General features: G+C 38.0%; 1 protein-coding gene across 18 annotated transcripts in view; it reads right to left on the bottom strand.

Annotated features, from left to right (window-relative positions):
* The window catches only part of SETD5 (SET domain containing 5), an 81323-nt gene that overhangs the window by 36084 nt on the left and 22555 nt on the right, over positions 1 to 22684 (bottom strand). For 7 of the 18 annotated variants that reach the window (XM_057554583.1, XM_057554579.1, XM_057554581.1 and 4 more), the window contains 8 exons: positions 10517 to 10576; positions 7259 to 7445; positions 6227 to 6451; positions 2657 to 2849; positions 2269 to 2374; positions 1734 to 1942; positions 1337 to 1395; positions 620 to 798 (listed from right to left, as the gene is read on the bottom strand). In XM_057554583.1, coding sequence (XP_057410566.1) covers positions 620 to 798; positions 1337 to 1395; positions 1734 to 1942; positions 2269 to 2374; positions 2657 to 2748 — 645 coding nt within the window. In that variant the 5' untranslated portion in view covers positions 2749 to 2849; positions 6227 to 6451; positions 7259 to 7445; positions 10517 to 10576. Of the gene's footprint in view, positions 1 to 619; positions 799 to 1336; positions 1396 to 1503; positions 1630 to 1733; positions 1943 to 2037; positions 2216 to 2268; positions 2375 to 2656; positions 2850 to 6226; positions 6452 to 7258; positions 7446 to 10516; positions 10577 to 22684 lie in introns of those variants that run through there. The other 11 variants (XM_057554585.1, XM_057554589.1, XM_007192505.2 and 8 more) reach the window with 8 other exon arrangements.

Consider the following 22684-nt stretch of genomic DNA (forward strand, 5'->3'; position numbering starts at 1 on the left):
TACCAGTTCTGAAATTAAGAAGGAAACAAAGACCAATCCCCTTAACAAGGGGTGGGCAAGTCACCTAGGAGCAACAAAGTTGCCGTGATGGGGAAGAAAGAACACAAAACAGAAGAGATTTCTTCTGGAGACTTTTTAGTTGAGAATACAGGAAAGTGACCACAACACTGAGTAAGCCTAGACCATTCAAGAGATGTTTCCTGAATTTTTTGAAACAAGGGAAAAACAATCAACCAACGACATGAAGTGGGCATGTACCAGGACAAGAATTTCAGACTGGGTTTTGGGGTTGAGGAGGTGGGAGATACTGTAAGGACAGTGGAAGCCTAGACTGGAGGCTGCAGCACACATGGGCTTGTGCCAGGTGGGGCTGGGATTTCATACCTGGGATGGGGGCTGGAGCAAAAGAAACTCTGTGCCAGTTGTGATGATATGGAATGGCATAAGAGAGGCTGATCTACATGTTCATAATACAAATTAGCTGATTTGTGCAAGCAGAGCAAAAGTGGCCCTTCAAACATCTGGATCAAATTTCTTCAAAGAATTCTGGTGCATTCTTCATACAAAATTTGGGCTATTTCAGACACATTTCTATTTGAGATAGTTTTACCCTTCATACCTTGATTCTCTTCGTCTTTGGTGCTGCACGACCCTTTTCTGGACTCTTTTTCCGCTTCTTGGGTTTGGTTCTTCTGACAGTTAAGGTGATGCTTGTAGGTGTGTGCTGTGTTGCTGTATACAACACAGTGGAAGGAGAAAGCTCCTCATCCCAGCTTTCTGTTGCACTGCTATCCCCACCTGAAAAAAGGTTATTTCATAGTTCACGTTGTACAAAAAGCCTCATAAATACATTAAAAGCAGCTTATTCCTTTAGATCTACCCCATACCCAGTAAGTTATTACTTCTACTATTAACTCTATTATCTGTAGAACATATACCTACATTCCATACAGAAACAAGATTCTTTCTGTATCATTGGCATTAAGCATACAAACCCTGTTCTATATCATGTATTTCTCCCCTTGAATTCAGTCCCCAAGCTCCACTGCCTCAATGTATATGTAACATAGAAAAGGATGTGTGTGTGTGCGCGTGCGCACGCACACGCACGTGCGTGCTCACAAGGAATATTTTGATTACTATAGGGCTAAAATTGTTGACTCTGGATACAATTAATTCACAACAATAGAATTACAATGGTCTTGAGAGGACTTTAATCACTGTCCATGAAAAGAGCTGGGGACCACAGGAACTTACAAGAGGGGTTCTTGGGATGAATATTAAAACCACAAAATAGTATATGTCAAAATATGGTCCCAACCCATCTCTGGCTCACCTGATATGTTGTCCTGCTTCCGCCGATGAAGTCTAATAACCTTCCCCCTGCTCATTCCCCTAAAGAGGGAAAATAAACTTAAAGTAGTCCTTCCAACAGCATGCAGCGCATCATCACACACGTGGGAGAAGTATCTCTGCATATACTACCCCCTTCCTCCCACCTACCAAATGTTTCCAGGACATTAAATTTCATATCAAATTCAATAGCTTTAACATCAATCTCTCATTCCTTGTTGTCAGCAATTCTCACCTAGTGCAGAGAATTCGAGCCAAGGAGCACTAAGGAATCATCTACATTAACAAACACAAGAAAGAATACTTTGAGCTTTTCCCTACTAATAAGAAACCCTAATCCCAGCAACCCAGGGTTGGATTTAGATGGAACACGATCTTACCTGCACTTGTCACAGTTGAGAAGGAAGCCATCCTGAGAAAGACCACAAGGACACCAGGTAGGAACAGTCTCTCCTTCAGAGTTCGGGCTGTCTCCACAGCGTTCCTCTACGGGCGACGGCAGGCCATTCAGGTCAGAACGGGGGATGATCGTCTGGACAGGGGGAGAAGCAGGAGGTGTCGGAGGAGGAGGGGCTCCGTAATTATGATCCTGAAAATAAGATTTTTTAAATCAACAGTGTCCAAACACTGGCCCCTCTCTCCCCTAAAGTATGGTACATATGGAAAGAAAGAAGAAAGTAGTACCCTTCGTTTTTTGGCTTCAACCAGGAAAGTGATAAAACAAAATGCCAAGGTCAACTGGGACATAAAAACAAGAACAATGATGCAGGGCTAGACGTCCGCTGGAGGCAGGGAAGTGCAAAAGGGGAAACTTCGTCATGCTGCATATAAACATTTCAAGAAAGTCACAATGTATAAGAATGGATTACACTCCAGGAAGATCACTGCTCTGGAGAGAAACAAATGCATACTCACAGCATAAGGCAGTCCTCGACACCCATGTCTCTGAGTGGTCCCATAATTATGAGTGGAATACACGCTCTTCTCAATAACTGCTGGACTAGCCTCCACAGATTCAGGGCTGCACAAAGGCGAAAAGCAACGCATGATAGCATAACACCTAATCTTCCCTTAAACTAAGACTTAACTTCCCATTCTAACCCCTCCTCTTTCCACAACCACCAGCCACTAGAATAAGAGAAAGAACTCAGTGAAACAATCTGATTAACATAACTAAGCCTATAAATAACAGTAGGAGTGTCATTAAATGTGGATTTGTGTGTAACATGAAGCCAGTACAGGCAGATGTCTCAAAGCAGGCACCTGGGATACAAGGTGTCCCTAATGACAAACACAAACGTACCAGCTGAGCAGGGAGTTTCCCCTAGAGAAGCCACTCTGGGCTGGTTTAGACTCAGAACTATTCTTCTTAATTGGATCTCTTAATACTTCCATGAAACCTCACATGACATTTGCAGTGAGTGAGATGATGAAAGTGCCTTCTGCACTGCCCCAGGGACCAGGCCCTCTTCCATTCACTACCAAGACAGGATACCCTGAAGAAAGTACAGGTAAAAACAATGGCATCTTATATTTATCATACCTCTCATCTTGATGAACCCCCAAACACCTTCCAAATATTAGAGTAATAATTTCTCATCTACCAATGACATGCAAGCATATCAAGGACACAATTATTTAATAGCTGCATGATAATACCATAGAACTTCAAACTATTCAAAACTGTACTCAGAAGTTTAGTCTAACGACAAATAACAACAGTAGTATTGGCTACCATTTTGAATTGCCCATTATTTGCAAGGTGCTTTATATGTATTATTAATTCATTTACTCTGCCACTACTAAACATGGTAAACAGCACCCCATCTTTACAGAACACGAAGTTGAGGTGGTGAGATTATATGACTTCACCAAGGTTACCCACTGACAGAGCCAGGATTTGAAACAATGTCTGACTCCAAAGTCTGTGCTCTTTCCACTATGCCTAATTGGTTTGGAAACCAGGATAACTTTCTTCTTTTAAAGAAAATTACATAAGATCTTAAGTAACCAGGCTTAGTGAGAAGCTTGGTTGAGTATTTTTTTGTACCCTCACTGAGTGGAAAGTAAACTGTTCAAGCACAATTTATTAAAATAAAATAATTATAAATGTGTTCAAATTTAGAAATTTAATGTAAGCCCTTACTTGATAATAAAAAGGCATAGGTGGCTAAGGACAAAATTCACGTTTTGGGGCAAAAAGAACTTTAACTCTGATTACTTAGGTACCTGGTTAGGTTTTGGAGAATTTTGAAAGATAATTAAGGAATGCAATTGTATGATTTGCAGAACTGAATAATGGGTTATCCGTCATTTAAATTAACCAGCACTGAGATTCACAAATCAGAAACTCCAAAGACACACATAACTCAGCCTTAGTGGTGGATCAAAGGGTCTTTTAGGGAATCAAATAATGAATATTGTTTGCTTCAAGTAATGTACATTCTTCCTGCTTGGAAATACACATAATGTAGGACTTGGCAGGATTCAAGTGTGCAGTTCAGTGTGGTGCAATGTCAGCTGAGAAGTGAGGGATAAAAGAAAATTCTGAGATATGTATCCAACTCACCCAGTTATATGCTCCAAAACTGTAAGAAGGGATCTTATAAATAACAGCAAAGGTAATTTCTAGGTGAAGAAGAATTTTAGACACAGGAAAGTATTCTCTGTTAGTGAAGTGCATGCATTTTATTACTTAAGAGTGTCTGCAAGATGGGAACTGGGCGGGGGTAGGGGACTACATCAAGAATGCAGGTCAGTATTCTTGAGAAATAGATGATCTGAACGTGGCTCACTGAGAGGCAATCAGCTCTGAGTATTAGGAAACAGGTGGGGTTTCTTAAATAAACCAAAGGCAAACAAGCATTAATAAAATGAAGGTAGAATTTAGTTTCTATGATGGACAGGTTAAGAGAAAGTAATAACTTTACACAACACTGTTAATTTACTAGATAAACAAGTATTTCAAAGAGCTGTACATATTTTATGGAAGAGATTTTATACCACTGAACACATGGGGTGAAACATGACAGCTGTTTATTAGAAATGGAATTTGTTTTTTGGACGGGAAAAAGGAAAGTGGCATGAAATAAAAGATGGCCATGGAGATGGAGCTATGCCAGTTGTATCTTACCCATCTCCAAACTGGGTAAATATGAACATATGCACTTCATGTGCAAGTCTAGGGAATAAAAATAAAATGTATACTGTGTAGGTTAAAAGGCCATCCCACTGCACAATACTTTGTAGTCAAGCATAGCATTTAATATATTGCTATGCGTGCCAAATACTAAAATTTAAGCTCACATCTTTTGATGAGGAAACTTTGCAATTTCCATACTGGTTACTGATTAAATACATAGTTACATGCTGACAGGTAACTATAGGATTTCCTAGGATATTCCCTGACATACAGACACATATATCAGCTCTTATCTATATTTTAAAATAGCGATAAAAATTTTGGAGTGTTAGGATTGCATCTCTTCAATAGCGAACGATTTTATGCAAATGTACTTATAGCCTTTCTTCCCCTATGTTTGAACTTCTATGACAGCTAGGCACATACACAGAAGCCATGCTTACAACAGATATACTCCATCAACTGTGTTCCAAGTATAATATGCAACCTGCTGTTATAACACTACCTCTTAGAAAATGTCTTTAATTCATTTATGGCAGGATTGTAAATTCAGAAAAGTCTTTGCTTCTATTGTTACATCTAGAGGTTTTCCTACAAATATACAAAAAAACAAAAACAAAACATAATGCATACCATTGCCATCAGATTTAAAATCCCATAAGGTAAGGTCTAGATCTTTTATTTAGTTGAGGATGTTGTCCTTAATACCAGGTTTAATCTTAGAGTGCTCAGAACAGTGGAATATGCATGACAGTGACATATGCATAGTGAAGCATTAACAAATATCATCAATAATTTAACAGAGTGGTATATAAGCTAATTGTTGACATTCTCTTGCTTTATAGGAATACTAAACGAAAAACTGTGTAATTAGCTAAGACCACAGTATCAGAAATCTGTCTGGAGATTATGGATGAAAATGTTTCAGGAAATAGAAACACTGCAGTCAAATTTTTAGGCCAGAAGTATTTTTTGATTCTGCAATTACTTCTGGACTCCCTAGCAACATTTATGGGTAGTCAGCTCTGTACTCTGGGAAAAATCCCTGTTTTAAGAATAATAGCTTTAGGTCTTTTCCTTAGCTACTAACCCCAAACTTGCTGAGTCAATCTTTTCGTTGAAATTTCCGACAAATGTTAATGTTGTTTACATATACAGTTTGTCAGTCAATCCATATAGGAGGCTAGTGGTTGACTTAATACAAATTCATTAACACTACACAATTACCTATTAATGCAGGAAGATTTTTAAGTACTCTATTTGGGAAATAGTTGTAAAATTGGTAGTCTCGGCTATTAGCATAACTAAATCTCTGTGGCATGCAAAACAATAAAAACAAAACAAAACAGGAAAAAAGGCCCTGGAAGTAACACAATCCACCCTTCCCTACCCCCCGACCCTCCATCTTCCTTTTTATATGGGAATAAGGCCAGAAACTGCTTTCCATTCTACACGACCCCAGAATATAATACACTGCTTCTTAGGGTAGCTTCATTTTAAATCTTCCTCTTTAAGGAAGTCATGAAACAGTTAAATTATCCTAGGTGGCTTTGCGAAGAAACATACATGCTCTTTACTAATATTCTCAGTCTTAAGGAAGAAAACCACTATTATCAGGGATGCAGTTGAACCCAGAGTTCTGGTACAGTTTCTTTACTTTGCTGAAGGGGAAGGAATCCCCAGGGACTGTGAGAATGGCAAGAGAAACAGGGGAATTAGAGCAACACCCACCTCACTCAAGAAGTGGCTGTGGGATCAAGAGTCTGAACTGGACCTGAACATATTCAAAACACCAGGATTTTTCCAGCCCAGACCCTAATCCCTGGTACTGCCTGGAATAGACTTGGCTTCTGGGGGTGTGCTGCCCCCTAGGCCCCTTGGGTCTCTTTCGCTGGACTTTCACATCCTGGTGTAGTGCCACTTCGTCTTGAAAGGTAGGGGGCTTCCACTTCCTTTCTGTAAGCAAGGAAGATTGGGTACAAGGGAGGTAAAAGGACAAGAGGGGGAATCTGTGAGCAGGGGGAATCTTGGACAACTTAAAAGAGAAGGGATACAAAAGGCTAAAAATTTTTAAACTGTGAATATAAAGTTTTATAATGAAGGCCTACCTTCATTGCCATTTGGCATTTAAATTCTTCAAGAATTGGGAGTCTATTTTAGGGATTGGACTTTTCGACAAATTCTGAATTCCTAAAGCTGCTCTTAGCTGAAAAAAAAGTTTGGTACCACTGATTTTGAAGGTCCTCTTTCTAGGCAATGAATATTATAAAAACAGATGATACTAATTTCCACATTTTCTATCCCAAATATCAGAATGTCTAAGTAACCTGCCCATATAGTTGCAGCCCCTTTACTCTAGAACAATGAGAAGTACATAGGAAGAGGCCTTCAAGGAAAATCAGTTGGAGAGAACTCCTCCTTATCCTCTATTCATCAGATAATCATTAACTCTACAGAAGCAGGTAGTGACACTTACTTATTTCAATCTTCCTCACCCATCAAAACAAATGAAAACATAATCACTACCTTGAAAATTTAATTCTATTAATTATTTACTCAGAAATCCCACCCCGCCAAATTCTTTTCCTCCCGCTTCTAATTATTTATTTCCTCCAGTTTCTATGGGGGTAAGGGAAAGGTCTAATGTCATTTACAATGGGCTAGGCTTGGGTTTAGAAAATACCACATATTATTAGATGCCCACAAGAAATTTGTCTCCACACAAACTGGTAATGTATCTACTACCTAGGAAGCAGCACTTACTCTGATCCAGCAGCCATATCTGAGTAGGATGTATCTGGTGTGGTGACTCCCAGAGGGATTGCAATGCTCATGACGTCCAACACAGCAGAGAGTGGAAATCACGGGGTCCAATTATCAGAGACTGGCCACTCTGAGAGTGGGGGTGAGCTGCAGAGCCTCAACCAACATGTTATGGACATGAGGAATCCTAGAACAGAAAAGGAAAACATCTAGTCACCAGACAGTTCTTTAAATTTATTGCAAATACTACTGAATATTTTTCTATTTTTTGAACAAAGCTTTTAAGGGATAAATATAAAACAAATACAAGGGATCAACATTGTCTCGTGTTTACTATGTTCTACATTAATGTTCCACAAAGTGAGGTAGCAAAAGTTATGCTCACTTTTCATTTCTATTTTAATTTTTTTCTTTTCAGATAAAGGGAAAGTAATAGTCTGCTCACCAATGAGCACATTTCTCCCATTCCACAACTGCTTATCAAACAAAAATTTCTGACACCCTAGGACTTAACTAACAAGACACAGAATAGTTAAAAGAATTTACTAGTTTAATGTTATAGTTTAATGTTATTCCTTCCAAATTAAATATGATGATAAAAGAAATCAATCTGTTTATATTTGACTGAATAGCTGTTTCTTATTGCCTTCTTTTGTCATGGAATACTCTTTTCCTTCTTTTAAACCTTTTTAATAACTATAATTTTGGGAGAAGATGTAATTAGTAACTGTATCTGTGAGACAATATCCACTGCTAGGTATGAATAAAAACATAAACCACAAAGTGTACAGTTTCATGATAAAAATTAGAAAATTTTGCATGGAAAAGCAGTGAGGATACCTTGAGTTGGTGACCACAGCAAGTGGAGTTTGAGAACAGAAAGAAACAAACTTGGTAGTGTAAAGAAACAAAAGTAGATTAAGTAGATTAAGAGATTTGGAGGTATGGTGCAAAGGGAAAAAGTGTACTTTGATTTTACATTAGTGATTTTATAGTTCTGTAAAAAAAAACCATTAAAAGAATGGAACACAGAGCATTTTATGTGGGAGGAAAGAAAGTAAATGTGACTGTTAAGGCCCAGGTTAATAAAGATTTTTGCAAAAAAACTACAAAAAGAAGTCATGACTGATACACTGATTCATGATAAGACAAATAAGACAGCAGAAAATGGTTATTTATACTAAAAAAATTAAATCAAATGAAAAGTATACCATATTAATTGAGTCAATACAGGGGATCAATGCAAATTTTAAAATGGTAGATGATCTCAGATGCTTGACTCTTATTTTGAAATATGAAGCAAATTAACATGGAAAAGAAAACCAATAGTGAACAGTGAATCAGGACAAGATTTTTAAGAACACGTAAAGATAATACTCTTCTGTATCATTATTTTACAATGCTAGAACAGCTATAAACTAAGCAGTCCTCCCTGGCACCTACACTTTGAAAGAGCTGGATCTCACTAATGGACCTAGGACTCTCCAAATCCTGTGTGGCAATATACCTGTTCCCACTCAACTTGAGGTGACATGTTGGACTTGAGACTGAAATGAAAAGGGCAAATCTTCCTACCTATTGCTTCCTTACAGCTCATAAAACAAAAGTGACTAATATAACTTTCTGCCTTTGGGCCTATTTTACGCATAAATGTTTCCTTTCCCTAAAAATATAACCAAACAGAGGAGAGCAGTACACTCTCTAATCCTCTGGGAAATTGAAATAAAATTTACAAGTAACAGAAGAGAGAATACTTATCAAATAAGCCCAAAAGGGCATTTTTAAATATTGGGGATTGTTGGTTACAACTCTTTCCCTATTTGGTATCACTGCATAATTCTCAAAAAAAAAAAAAGCCCAGAGGCTACTTGGCTAAATAACCAGAACAGAGTCTAATAATGAGCATACTACTTTGACCAACACAGGAATCTGAATCATGTGTTATATTTCAGTAAAGAACCCCTCCCTGCCAATTACTCAACACCATTAAAAAATCCTCTGTCATAGCCATTACTGTTATATGCCCATAAAAAAATGTAGGTGTCTAGATAAAAGAAAACTTACAAAACTAAGCTGACAGTGGTTATTTTTCTGAGTCAAAAAAAGATATACTTAAAAGGAAAAGATGGGGCTTCCCTGGTGGCGCAGTGGTTGAGAATCTGCCTGCCAATGCAGGGGTCACGGGTTCGAGCCCTGGTCTGGGAGGATCCCATATGCTGCGGAGCAACAGGGTCCGTGAGCCACAATTACTGAGCCTGCGCATCTGGAGCCTGTGCTTCACAACAAGAGAGGCTGTGATAATGAGAGGCCCGCGCACTGCGATGAAGAGTGGTCCCCGCTTGCCACAACTAGAGAAAGCCCTCGCACAGAAATGAAGACCCAACACAGCCATAAATAAATAAATAAATAAATAAATAAATAAATGCCTTTCATCCTTAAAAAAAAAAAAAGGAAAAGATGGAAAAATCACTTCAAATAATATCTCCTTAATAAATGAATAAGTGATTAATACATTCCTTAATGAAATCCCAACCCAGCTAATGTGGATAGGTGAAAAATAACTTTAAGAAAGATTAAGTAGTTAACTACTTTCATGAATTCTTCCATTTTCCTTTTGTGTAATTTTACATGACCCTTTCCACTCTTCTGATGAAGGCATTTTGGATCACCTTGGTTATACTGTTCCAAATAATACTTTTATAATATTGGGTGTTTTTAATTAAAAAAAAAAGATAACAAAACCTAATTTCTCATATAACCCCAAGACTAGTTCCTTTCCTAAATAACATGCAAAATGTAGCTATTAAAATGTTAACTGAAGAACTTATAACAGATCATCTATATGCAGTATTTTACTATAATTACCCTGGTTTTATAAGATAAGACAATAGGCTCCTACTATAGTTTACCAAGCTGAAGTAGTTATAGCAGTTACTAATTTATCACATAGTTGGAGATATGTCCTAGAAAGAATTGATAAGAATTAAAATCTCTAGGTGGAACAGTTTCAAAGTATCTTTTACTTGTTAATTTGTCTCTCTCTCTTCCTACCAAAGTAAAAACTCAATGAGGACAAGGATTTTTGTGTTTTATCCTCTGTTGTAGTTCCACAGCCTACAACAGCACCTGGCACGTAGAGGGTATTTGAGAATTATTTGCTGAATAAATTATGATCACTCATATCAAAATTATAGTTTTTAGCATTCACTGAAGTACAAAAATTAAAACAAATTAAAAGAATTTACTTGGCTCAGTCACCTTTTTATAGACCTCTGAATATGAAGTCCCCCAAAATTATCTGCCAGTAGTTCTGAAGACCTAGAAAAAGTTGAGAAGCAAATTAGTATAGAAAGAAATAACATAGATGGACACATGGAATAGAATTCTACAGAAATAATATTTTAACAGTAATTGTTCCATTTAGTACTGTATCTTTGTCCTTTAACCTTGTTATCTTATTTTCCTGTAAAGCCAGAACCTAAATAAAGGGTAGAAAAGGTAATTGCCTATTTGAGTTAAGAAGTGATACATATTGTCTCTGGGTAATCCTTTTCTTTCCTTCAAACCAGAATTCTCTCCCATTTCCCCAAGGATTCCTTCTTTTTCTCTCTCCTAGGAGGTGCTTCTCTCCTCCTCTGACCCATTCTTAAATTCGGAGGCTTTTCTTTAATCAAATGTCAAATTTATTCTCCAGTCAGACAGGGACCTACCATGATCTGTTAGAGTTCATATTAGTCCTTTCTTCCCTCTACTCTCTTGTCCTACTATAGAAAGAGGGACAAGAGGGAATCCATTTGTGGTCAACTACACAATGGAAAGCATGTAGAAAACAGAGCTTTAATTAGCTTTCTACACTCCAAAAAGAAAAGGAAAATAGTTGATGACATAGGACTTGGGGGGGAAAAAGTCAAATTTAACATTAGCCAGAAAGGGGTTTCAACATCTGAAATGTTATATCATATATGTGAAAAGAGCTGTGTGTGAGATTCCAGTTACCAAGCAGTAGACAGTAAATGTTCTTTATGTTGATATCTTATGGATTTCTAACTTTTTATTAAAAATTGGGAAATAAACTATTCTTTAGAAACAATTTTAAAAGAGCATACTCAGAACTGTAAAAATAAAAGGTATGACAGTAACAGTACATGGAAGGAAGAAAAAAATTACACAAAGGAAGAAACAGACTCCTTTAGCAACAACAAATAAGAAAGAAAAAAGGACAGGAGTAAAAAGAGAAATAAGTACATGAGTATACAGTAGGGGGAAAATGAATGCATCAGAATTTCAATTTCATTTCAGTTTAACTACAATCCATCAGACCCCCCAGGAACTGTAGTTAAGTTCTTGGACTCAGAAGCAGAACCAGCTTGACTCCCAGTACTGAGTACTCTTTTGAGAAGTCGCCATTTACATATAGTTTCTAAGGAAAAGGCTTTTAAGTACGTGCCAGAAATAGTTTATAATTACCCCAGTCTTTTTAATTGAATTCAGAAATGGTCAATAGTCTCTGTATCTGCCATTCTGACAGTCTCTTCTCTATATGACTTGCTGAAAGCACAAGACCCATGTGATCTGTCAGGTCACTCTCAGAGAAAACAGACAAAAAGTGTTTTAAGAACAACTCCAACAGAGATTCCAGAAAAAGAAATTGCATCAGCCAGGTGAGCCGGAAGCAGCTGGGAGACAAGAGTCCAATAAACAGCCAATCCGATGAAAGAAATTCAGGAACAAGTCTGCTTCAGTAATCCTGTGAAGAGGACTGGCAGGAAGAGGAGTGCCGCTTCAGAAAAAGAACAGGCCTCATATGCTTCAGACAGTCTTTGTACTGTGGCTGTGGACCTTGGCCATTCTCCCAGAAATGATGCAATCCTGATGAACAAGATCTGCTGCCAGAGAAACAATTGTTAACAGCCTATGCAGACAGCAACTTAGCCAAGAAGCAATCTCTGATCAACTCTCTCCACAAACCACCAGAAAGTCAAATTTCTTCCTCAGTTTTGATCTCTGACAAAACATGTTAGTGAATATATATTTAGATATATACAAATACGCCATTTTCTCAAAATGCCCCTTTTTAGTTCCTTTGGCTTTATAATATCTATCCTCTATCATTACATTTGAAAGAAAACACTGAGATTATTTTTATTTTTATGAATTCTCATGCTAACAGCAAGGTATTTATGTTGAAATTTTACTTTTCTCCCATTCTTATAAAAAAAAAATGTTTGGGGATGTAGTGGCTTCCCTAAGTTTCAAAATCACTCTGCAATCTAGGGCCCAATTATGAGATTTCAAAGTAAAGACAAATATGCACACTCACTAATTCAGGGCCAGAAAGGTATATTTTATAGACATTTTTGAAATTATATGAAACTCAATATGTTAAAAATAGGCAGGTATTACAAAAAGAGAGAAAAATCTCTTCTTGCTTAGGCTGACACAAAAGGTAGGCTGAGTAATATCAGTTTGCAATGCCCACTTTTCTCAAGGGCAGTAATATTACTTCAGATCTTTTAAGAGGGTTAATGATTATTTTCATCCTATTAGCCACAACTTACTATTTTAGAATCTAAAACATCCTCAACTTAAAAATCCTCCCAAGGGGACTTCCCTGGTGGCGCAGTGGTTAAGACTCCGTGCTCCCAGTGCAGGGAGCCCGGGTTCGATCCCTGGTCAGGGAACTAGAAGCCACACGCACGCTGCAACTAAGGCGCCCACATGCTGCAACGAAGACCTGGCGCAACCAAATAAATCAATAAATATTTAAAAAAAAGAAAAAATCCTCCCTAGATTAGATTCATCATCTCCTAGGCCTGGTTTCTTTTTTTTTTTTTTTTTTTTGGCCTGGTTTCTTTTTCAGAGCTTTGGTATCAGGTTGTTCACACAGTATTGTTATGAAATTATTAGGATTTTTTCCTGCCTTGCATACTAAATAAAAGACTCTGTATACAAGAAACCTCATTTCTCTAAACTCCAACTAGCCAGATGCGACAATTAACCAAATTTCTTCTTTTTGAAAGCAATAACCCTTAAAGTGGGATTCACTAAAAACACAAGCTTCTAAAATGTATTCTGAAATCAATGTGTTCAGCCCAATCTACTATCCCGATGTTTAAACTATTAAAATAATAAAAATCAACAGATATACAGAATAACTCTGAAGCAGTAAAATTTTTAATAGGCCAATAAATGAATAAATTCAACACAGTTCAGAAGAAAAAAAATGTCAGAAAAATTTTCAATAAGGGTTAAAAGAAAATAACCACTAATTTTAAGATTCAATTTCTGAATCTACTGATTATTCAAAATTTTGTTATACATATAAGTTGAGATTATTCTTAAATACTTCTAATACTTAAATTTCCTACTTTTGAATGACTACACAGTAAAAAGGGAAGACAGAGAGAATATTAGAAGATTTTTTTGTATGATTATACCCTCAATTTTTAAATCACATAACACTTAAGAAAGCAGTAAACATATATGTACATTTAGCTACACAACCAACTTGTTTGAGAACTAATGTGGCAGCTGCATTATATGCTTATCCTCCATTTCCAACCCAAACTGAGATATTGAGGAAAAACACTGCCGTTGTACTGTTAACATAAAGCTTTTTATCTTGGGAGGAGAAAAAGCATGTTAGGGAAAAGTACTGTATTAGGAGTTAGGAAATTTGAGTTCTAGCCTATAACTTAATTAGTCTGGTGATCTCTGAAAAATCACTTTTTATAGATGAGACTTAAGTTCCTCAAAGTAAAATCTTCATTGGGTTTCCTCCTGCTCTAAATTTCTGTGAATCGTGACAGTGACTCAGGCAATTCATACAATGTCTCAAAAGTCTGTTTTCTCAGTGTACAGTAGAAAGAATAATACCTGTACTGCTGACATAGGTGCACATAGATCAGTGTTTGTAGCAAATAATAATTTAAGTGGCTCTCTGGAAGTTTAAAATATATGTAAACAAAGAGGAGGTGCTACTAATAATCTGAATGTGGCTAAAAATTATTTTCACTCATCTCTAACTGTATATTTCAATTTTGCTAAAGTAAATCATGTGAGAAAAGGATATGTGGGAAACATGCAAAAAAAAAAAAGTCTAGGAGAGAGAAGTGATAAGCATTAGAATAAATAAATAAGAATTATTGGAAAATAAGAGATGTACTCTAAGAAAAGAGAAAGAGTTCAGAGATCTGGGGAAAAGTTCATGTACTTGGGGTAGTGTAAGTTATAAGTTAGGCTTACGATCTGAAGCAAGTTAATACAGGCAAAGGATCTAGAAATTCAGGGCTAAAGAGAAGAAAAGACAAATGTGTTGGGATAAACAATTAAGAGAGACTAAAGAAACATCATTACTTAGTAATTTAGAGCCAAGATAAAGTTTTCCTTTTCTCCTACCTCTTCTCCTTCAACACGTGTTTATCCCTTGGCTCCTTTGCCTAAATTTATACTCCCTCTAGGGGCTACTGGGCTTGGCACAATAAACTGTCTACAGAAGCTCTAAACTTACTAGAGTAGGAGGTAATTAAAACCCAATTAAAAAAAAAATCCTACTTCAGTCCATAGTAAGAATTTCTTTCCCCATGAAAAACTTCAATAATGGCAATATTATAGAGGCGAAGACATATTTCATTGTGCTTGGAAGGGAGGTGGGGGTGAGTAACAGGATAAGAGTACACTCTGTAAATAACGAAACTAAATACTACAATCTTAAATTATTTTAAGATGACACTGAAGAAATATTTTATTTACAACTCATTTAACTATGATAAACAGATATTTACTGCTAAACTAACCAAGGATGCACAGACTCTTTCTGCCTTTAACAATAATCAATTAGGAAAATTTTAGGTTTCTAAGTGTCAAATAAAGATGATACCCTCAATGAACTTCGATTTACCTCTTTAAAGAGCTATATTCTAAAGACTTTCTAAAGGTTTTGTCCTACTGTGTTTGAAGCCTCTGATCATGCTTTAGAGCCATGTTCCATACTAGATAGGAAAAGAACCTCTCCTACCTCTGTGTTTGCCTCCTCTAAATCCTTACTTTTTTCATTTTCAAACCCTGAATGGGAACCATGTTCACTTACTCCAGACAAAGTGAGTTATACATATTTATCAGGAATTGATATCTTTATATTTTCAGTAGTTTAGGCAAAATTTCTCCGGTTGATAAAAAATTTAGAGTTTTAAGTTCAGAGTCTAATTCATTATTCTATAGATGAAGAAACAGAGCTATAAAAGTATTAACTTATAAGAAGTCACACACACAGTAGTGGAGTTTAGAAGAAAATTAGGATTTTAATGTATAGGCTCTATTTATTAAAGTAATTACTACTAACTTTAGATAGCAACATTTGAATTAAAAGAAAAAAAATTTTTTTTTTGGCTGCTGAGCAGCTTGTGGGATCTTAGTTCCCCAACCAGGGATTGAACCTGGGCCCTCCACAGTGAGAGCGCAGAGTCCTAACCAATAGTCCACCAGGGAATTCCCTAAAAGAAATTTTTAAAAAATTAAGCACCAATTATTGTTGGTACTACGTTAGACAAACAAGTCCAGATTAACATTCCTGGCTCTCTTGGGATTTATATTACCCAGATTTGTCAGGGTTTTCTTCATTCATTCATTCAACAATCATGAAGTGAGTAACTACTCATGTAACTCTACTACGTGTAAAAACCATGTTAAGTTTTATTTTAAAATGTTTCTCTTGGGACTTCCCTGGTGGCACAGTGGTTAAGAATCCGCCTGCCAACGCAGGGAACACAGGTTCGATCCCTCCTCTGGGAAGATCCCGCATGCTGCAGAGCAACTAAGCCCGTGCACCACAACTACTGAGCCTATGCTCTAGAGCCTGCGAGCCACAACTACTGAAGCCCACGAACCTGGAGCCCGTGCTCCGCAACAAGAGAAGCCACAATGAGAAGCCCACGCACCACAATGAAGAGTAGTCCCCGCTCGGCGCAACTAGAGAAAGCCCGCGCACAGCAACAAAGACCCAACGCAGCCCCCGCCCCCCCAAAAATAATAAAGTTTCTCTTATCCAAGTAGAAGAGGGTAGGCACTTTGCAAAAACTCTTTCGGTTTCCCTATGTGCCAAAGTATTGCATCTTTTTTTTTTTTTTTAATTTTTATTTATTTATTTATTTATTTTTGGCTGTGTTGGGTCTTCGTTTCTGTGCAAGGGCTTTCTCTAGTTGTGGCAAGCGGGGGCCACTCTTCATCGCGGTACGCGGGCCTCTCGTTGCGGAGCACAGGCTCCAGACGCGCAAGCTCAGCAGCCGTGGCTCACGGGCCCAGTTGCTCCGCGGCATGTGGGATCGTCCCAGGCCAGGGCTCGAACCCGCGTCCCCTGCATTGGCAGGCAGATTCTCAACCACTGCGCCACCAGGGAAGCCCCCAAAGTATTGCATCTTTACAACCATGAGGGAAAAGAAAATCCTAAAGTGTGTCTCTACAATTCATGAGTCATCCTGAAGTGAAAACAACACCCTACCCCCAAAGAAAGAAAACCCCAAACCACTCCATCTTTTAGCAGTGACACAGAGGGATACAGAAACAGATTCTTTTATAAATCTCTTAAACTGTTTAGACAAAACTTTTCACTGATTGGTCTCATGAAAAATTCTATTAAGAATGAAGAAGAGGGCTTCCCTGGTGGCGCAGTGGTTGAGAATCTGCCTGCTGGTGCAGGAGACACGGGTTCGAGCCCTGGTCTGGGAGGATCCCACATGCCGCGGAGCGGCTGGGCCCGTGAGCCACGGCTGCTGAGCCTGCGCTTCTGGAGCCTGTGCCCCGCGACGGGAGGGGCCGCGATAGTGAAAGGCCCGCGCACCGCGATGAAGAGCGGTCCCCGCACCGCGATGAAGAGTGGCCCCCGCTTGCCGCAACTGGAGAAAAGCCCTCGCACGAACCAAAGACCCAGCACAGCCAAAAATAAATAAATAAATAAATAAATAAATAAATAAATAAATAAATAAAATTAAAAAAAAAATAAAAGTAATGAAGCAAAATATCAATTTAAAAAAAAAAAAAAAGAATGAAGAAGAATGAAGAACAATGGGCAGCAAGAACCTTCAAAACACAGACAAACAGAACCTGACTATACGTGTTCTGTGATTATTTGACAGACCAGGTGGCTAAGTATCTAGCAGTAAAGGAATTTAAAGCTTAACAATTCTGATGTGCACAACGGGGATCCTCTCCTGACCAACAGCTGTATCTTTACTGACTTATTAAGAAATAATAAATGCTTATAAAAATATACAAACATTACAAAAGCATAAAAAGTAGAAGTGAAATTCTCACATAATTCCACTTCCCAAAGTTCCCCAAAGATGAAAGTGAGAACCCTACTGTTCTTTAATCAGCTTTGCTCATTTAGTAGTAAGTTTTGGACATCTTTCTATACGCACATGTACAAAATTTATTTCTTCCTCTTAAACGACAGCACTGAGGCTTCCCTGGTGGTGTAGTGGTTACGAATCCGCCTGCCAATGCAGGGGACACGGGTTCAAGCCCTGGTCTGGGATCCCACCTGCCATGGAGCAACTAAGCCCGTGTGCCACAACTACTGAGCCTGCGCTCTAGAGCCCACGAGCCGCAACTACTAAGCCCACACACCACAACTACTGAAGCCTGTGCGCCTAGAGCCCGTGCTCCTCAACAAAACAAGCCACCGCAATGAGAAGCCCGTGCACCGCAATGACGACCCAATGCAGCCAAACAAAAAAAAGACAGCACTGTATTCTATCCTATGTATCTACTATAATTTAAATCAATTCTCTGCAGGAGAATGTTTAGATTGTTGCTAATCTTCCATAATATACACAATGCTGCACTGAATGGGCCTGTACATATGCCTTTCTTTATACATGTGTATAAACAATTCCTTAGGACACATTCTTAGAAGTGGAACTGCTAGAAGGGCATGAGCACATTTATTAGTGATGCCGAACCACCCTCCAGAAAGTTAAAGCCAGTTTACACTCCTACAAACATAGTGGGAAGGCTACATTTTCCCGTAATGTTCAAAATAATTTCAATTCTAACATTCCTCATAGTTTCTTCCTTAGAAGACTCTCTACAGCCTACAAGAAAACCCTAACACGAAAGTTAATTGCAAATTCTCAACAATTCTGTGATACACTTTTTTTTAAAATGGCTTATGAGAGGTTTTTTTTTTTAAATTAATTAATTAATTAATTAATTTTTATTTTTGGCTGTGTTGGGTCTTCGTTTCTGTGCGAGGGCTTTCTCTAGTTGCGGCAAGCGGGGGCCACTCTTCATCACGGTGCACGGGCCTCTCACTGTCGCGGCCTCTCTTGTTGCGGAGCACAGGCTCCAGACGTGCAGGCTCAGTAGTTGTGGCTCACGGGCTTAGTTGCTCTGCCCGCAGCATGTGGGATCTTCCCAGACCAGGGCTCGAACCCGTGTCCCCTGCACTGGCAGGCAGATTCTCAACCACTGCGCCACCAGGGAAGCCCTGTGATACACTTTTAAGACTACTGACTGGATGCACTGGATGTCCTCTAAAATTCTTTTATACTAAGTAGGAGATCTCAATTGCTTTTTCACTAAACTTGGGATGGGATCTTCAAAGTAAAACCTAGATAATGCACTATTACACAACGGAAGTATTTTCTTATGGTTGTCCCATGACATAACTTTAAATTCATTTAATAGAAGGCAGCGCCAAGCTCTAAATTTCTTTTCCCAGTAATGAAAAAACAGATGCTAGCCATCTAGCTGGCATCTGTTGATTTGAGCTCTTCAGTTTCAAATAAGCTATCAAAACTCTGTTCTAGCAGTTCTGCCTCAGTAGTATATATGATGCCTCCCATTTTTAATTACCCTGGGAAAGAGAAAAAAGTTTGAAACTACAAGAAGCTTGTCAATATTGACTTACTAAAAGACAGAGTGCCAAAATATTGACTAAATTTGTAATGTAGCTACAAATCATTTGGTATATACTCCACTATGACACCGGACATGGTTCAAATCTAAGTCCTGGGCCAATGAGGCAAAAAACCTCTCCTTTTCACTGTGCTGGCACTAGCACCTGACTGACAGCCTAGATGCAGAGCTATTCTTTCTCCTCTGAAATATTTCACAGATTGTCTTTTATCCATCCATTCACCAACACTACTCACCTCCTTATCATCTCAAGGTTGCAGTGAACTGCTCTCACTAACTGAGTTCTCAACCCTCCAATCTACTCTTCATTCTCCCATGACGCTAAATAACTATGATCATTATCATTCTACTATTAGAAACCTACAATGGCTACCTAATACCTACTGGGTTAGTTCAAACTCCTTTGCCTGAATGGAAGACCACCTTTGTTAATTAGCTATTCATCTCTTTCTTTTCCTTCAAAATTTTGTTCACACTACTTATCTTGTCTGATATGCTTTTTCTTTGCATCTTAGAAAAACTTTATTATGAAAAATTTCAAACAAATACAAAACCAGAGAAAACCCTATAATGAACTCACAGACTACCGAGTTTTAATCAACAGCCAACTCATAGCCAATCTTATTTTATCTATAATCTTTCCTCTTCTACATTATTATTTTAAAGCAAATCCCAGACATATCAGTTGTACATATTACATTTGCTGAATAAAGTTGTCCCTTGTTTATTATAAATATGGTGAGAGTGGTTGGCTTACAATGACAGGTGGCAGTGATAGGGAAAGAAAGACCATCATTCCAAGGCAAAAGTGAAAATGGATAAAAACGTAATGTAATTCATCAATTGATTTGCTGAGTAATGTTTAGGCTTTACAATTATACACACATAGCTATTAAAAATGTCTTAATCATTTTTTTTTAAGAAAAAAAAATTACTGGGAATTCCCTGGTGGTCCAGTGGTTAGGACTCCGCGCTTCCACTGCAGGAGACACAGATTTGATCCCTGGTTGGGGAACTAGGATCCCGCAAGCCGTATAGCCAAAAAAAACCCCCCAAAAACAAAAAACAAATACTGTAAGCAATTTTTTTTGGATTTTTAAATTTGACATGGACCATTTTTTAATATTTATTTATTTATCTACTTATTTTTTTATGTATTTATGGCTGCGTGTGGGCTTTCTCTGGTTGTGGCGAGCGGGGGCTACTCCTCGTTGTGGTGTGCGGGCTTCTCATTGCGGTGGCTTCTCTTGTTGCGGAGCACGGGCTCTAGTCGCGCAGGCTTCAGTAGTTGTGGCTCACGGGCTCTAGAGCGCAGGCTCAGTAGTTGTGGCGCACGGGCTTAGTTGCTCCACGGCACGTGGGATCTTCCTGGACCAGGGATTGAACCCATGTCGCCTGCATTGGCAGGCGGATTCTTAACCACTGAGCCCCCAGGGAAGCCCTGATACAGACCATTTTTAAAGTCTTTATTGAGTTTGTTACAATATTGCTTCTGTTTTGGTTTTCTGGCCCTGAGGCATGTGGGATCTTAGCTCCCCCTCCAGGGATCAAACCCGCACCCCCTGCATTGGAAGGCAAAGTCTTAACCACTGGACTGCCAGGGAGGTCCCAGTAAGCAATTATTTTTTGATCTGAGTTTGTTGATAATAAAATTTCTTGTGTTCTTGGGAATGCAGATTTTTCCTTATAGCAGAGTTAAGTACAAGCATACACACGACCCACATCTGTGACACAGCATTCTTATTTGTATATGCTATGTGTCAATAAGTAAAAATGGATAAAACACAAAAGAAACACCTGGAAGCAGTTAAGTGTGATAAAGCAATGCATTAAAGAGAAGGACTAGAGGGGTAGGACAGGGAGGGTGGGAGGGAGACGCAAGAGGGAAGAGATATGGGGATATATGTATATGTACAGCTGATTCACTTTGTTATAAAGCAGAAACTAACACACCATTGTAAAGCAATTATACCCCAATAAAGATGTTAGAAAAGAAAAAAAAAATTGGTTTTGAGTCAAAAAAAAAAAAAGAGAAGGACTGTAACATCACACTAGCAATGGCTCATATCTGAGGTGCTAGCCAGCTGTTCTTTTTAATGAGCAGTTTCTTAAGAGTACTAGAACCTCAGACTGATGACTAACTTAGGGTTAAAAAAGCTCATATACTCAATGGAGGCATATTTTCCAGTCAAAAAATAACTAACTAATAATGGTGTCACAGAACAGAAACATCTGGGAACATATATAGCTGATACCTATATGAACCACAAAGCAGAGATATCTTAAGACCCAGTTAGTGGAAAACAGGCCCAAATCAATGTCAATGCAAATATATACCAACACATTCTATTACCAAACTACCCTCCATAAGCTATACTGATAACAATAAAATTAAACTCAGGATAATTTGTAATTTAAAAAGTAACAGTGATGTAAGACAATGATCAACTCAAAGAAACACTGATGTACATTGTTTTGCCTAAGCAAAAAACTAGCCTACATTTACTCATATAGTAGCTTACTGGGTAAAATGAAATCTTTGGAATGGTAAGTACATCATTTCCCTAGAAGTCCAAGAGGATGAACATCTCTGGACCAACTAGCTATTAATTTGTTATGAGACGCAGAAACTTGTAAGAGTTCTCATCATGAAAAACATCAAAAATATTTAACTTATGGATTGTAAAATTATTCTCTGGAGATCTTAATATGAAAATAATTTAAAAACCTTGATACAGAGAATTCCCTGGCGGTCCAGTGGTTAGGGCTCTGCCCTTTCACTGCCAAGGGCTTGGGTTCAATCCCTGGTTGGGGAACTTAGATCCCACAAGCTGCGTGGCGTGGCCAATAAAAATAAAAACCCTGATAATCCAGTTTCAGTAAACCCTTCAGCTGTATCTGGGCCAAAATTCTCATTCATTAATTCTTACAATAAACTAGCCCCAGGACACGGACAAAACAGTACTTTTTAATGAATACAACTGGTACAGTAAAGTTACTCCAAATTCTCATGCAAAATATAATCACAACCGTATACTATGTTAAAATTTCCCAGTTATTTTATTGTCTCTTTCAGTCATCTCTATTGCTTTTCCTGTCCTGTCAGAGTTTGACCCTAAGCAAAGCCCAGAATTCTAGCACTGAACAAAGTGGAGTAAAACATAAAGCATCTTAGGATTTAGCTTCTATTTTTCTTTTTTGTTAAAACATTTTCTATTTACAAACTTATTTTTTCCTAAGTAAAATATTTCTAAATGCTCAACATTACTGTTTTTGAATATGGTATTTCCTCTTCCAGTGCCTGGTAACCAATATAAAAACTAAGGCTTAAAAAAAAAAAAAAAAAAAAGCCTATGCCCCAGATTTTGACAAATCTCTTGTAGACCACCACTAATAACTTTAGAGCAGTGGTTCCCAATCTTTTTGTGTATAAGGATAGTTTTTAAAACTGCAAAAATTTTTTGGGGTGGAAGAAATGGCTATAGGGGGTCAAAGGTAGAAATCTCCAAT

Source organism: Balaenoptera acutorostrata, chromosome 10 (assembly GCF_949987535.1).
Source record: "Balaenoptera acutorostrata chromosome 10, mBalAcu1.1, whole genome shotgun sequence".
Lineage (NCBI taxonomy): Eukaryota > Metazoa > Chordata > Mammalia > Artiodactyla > Balaenopteridae > Balaenoptera > Balaenoptera acutorostrata.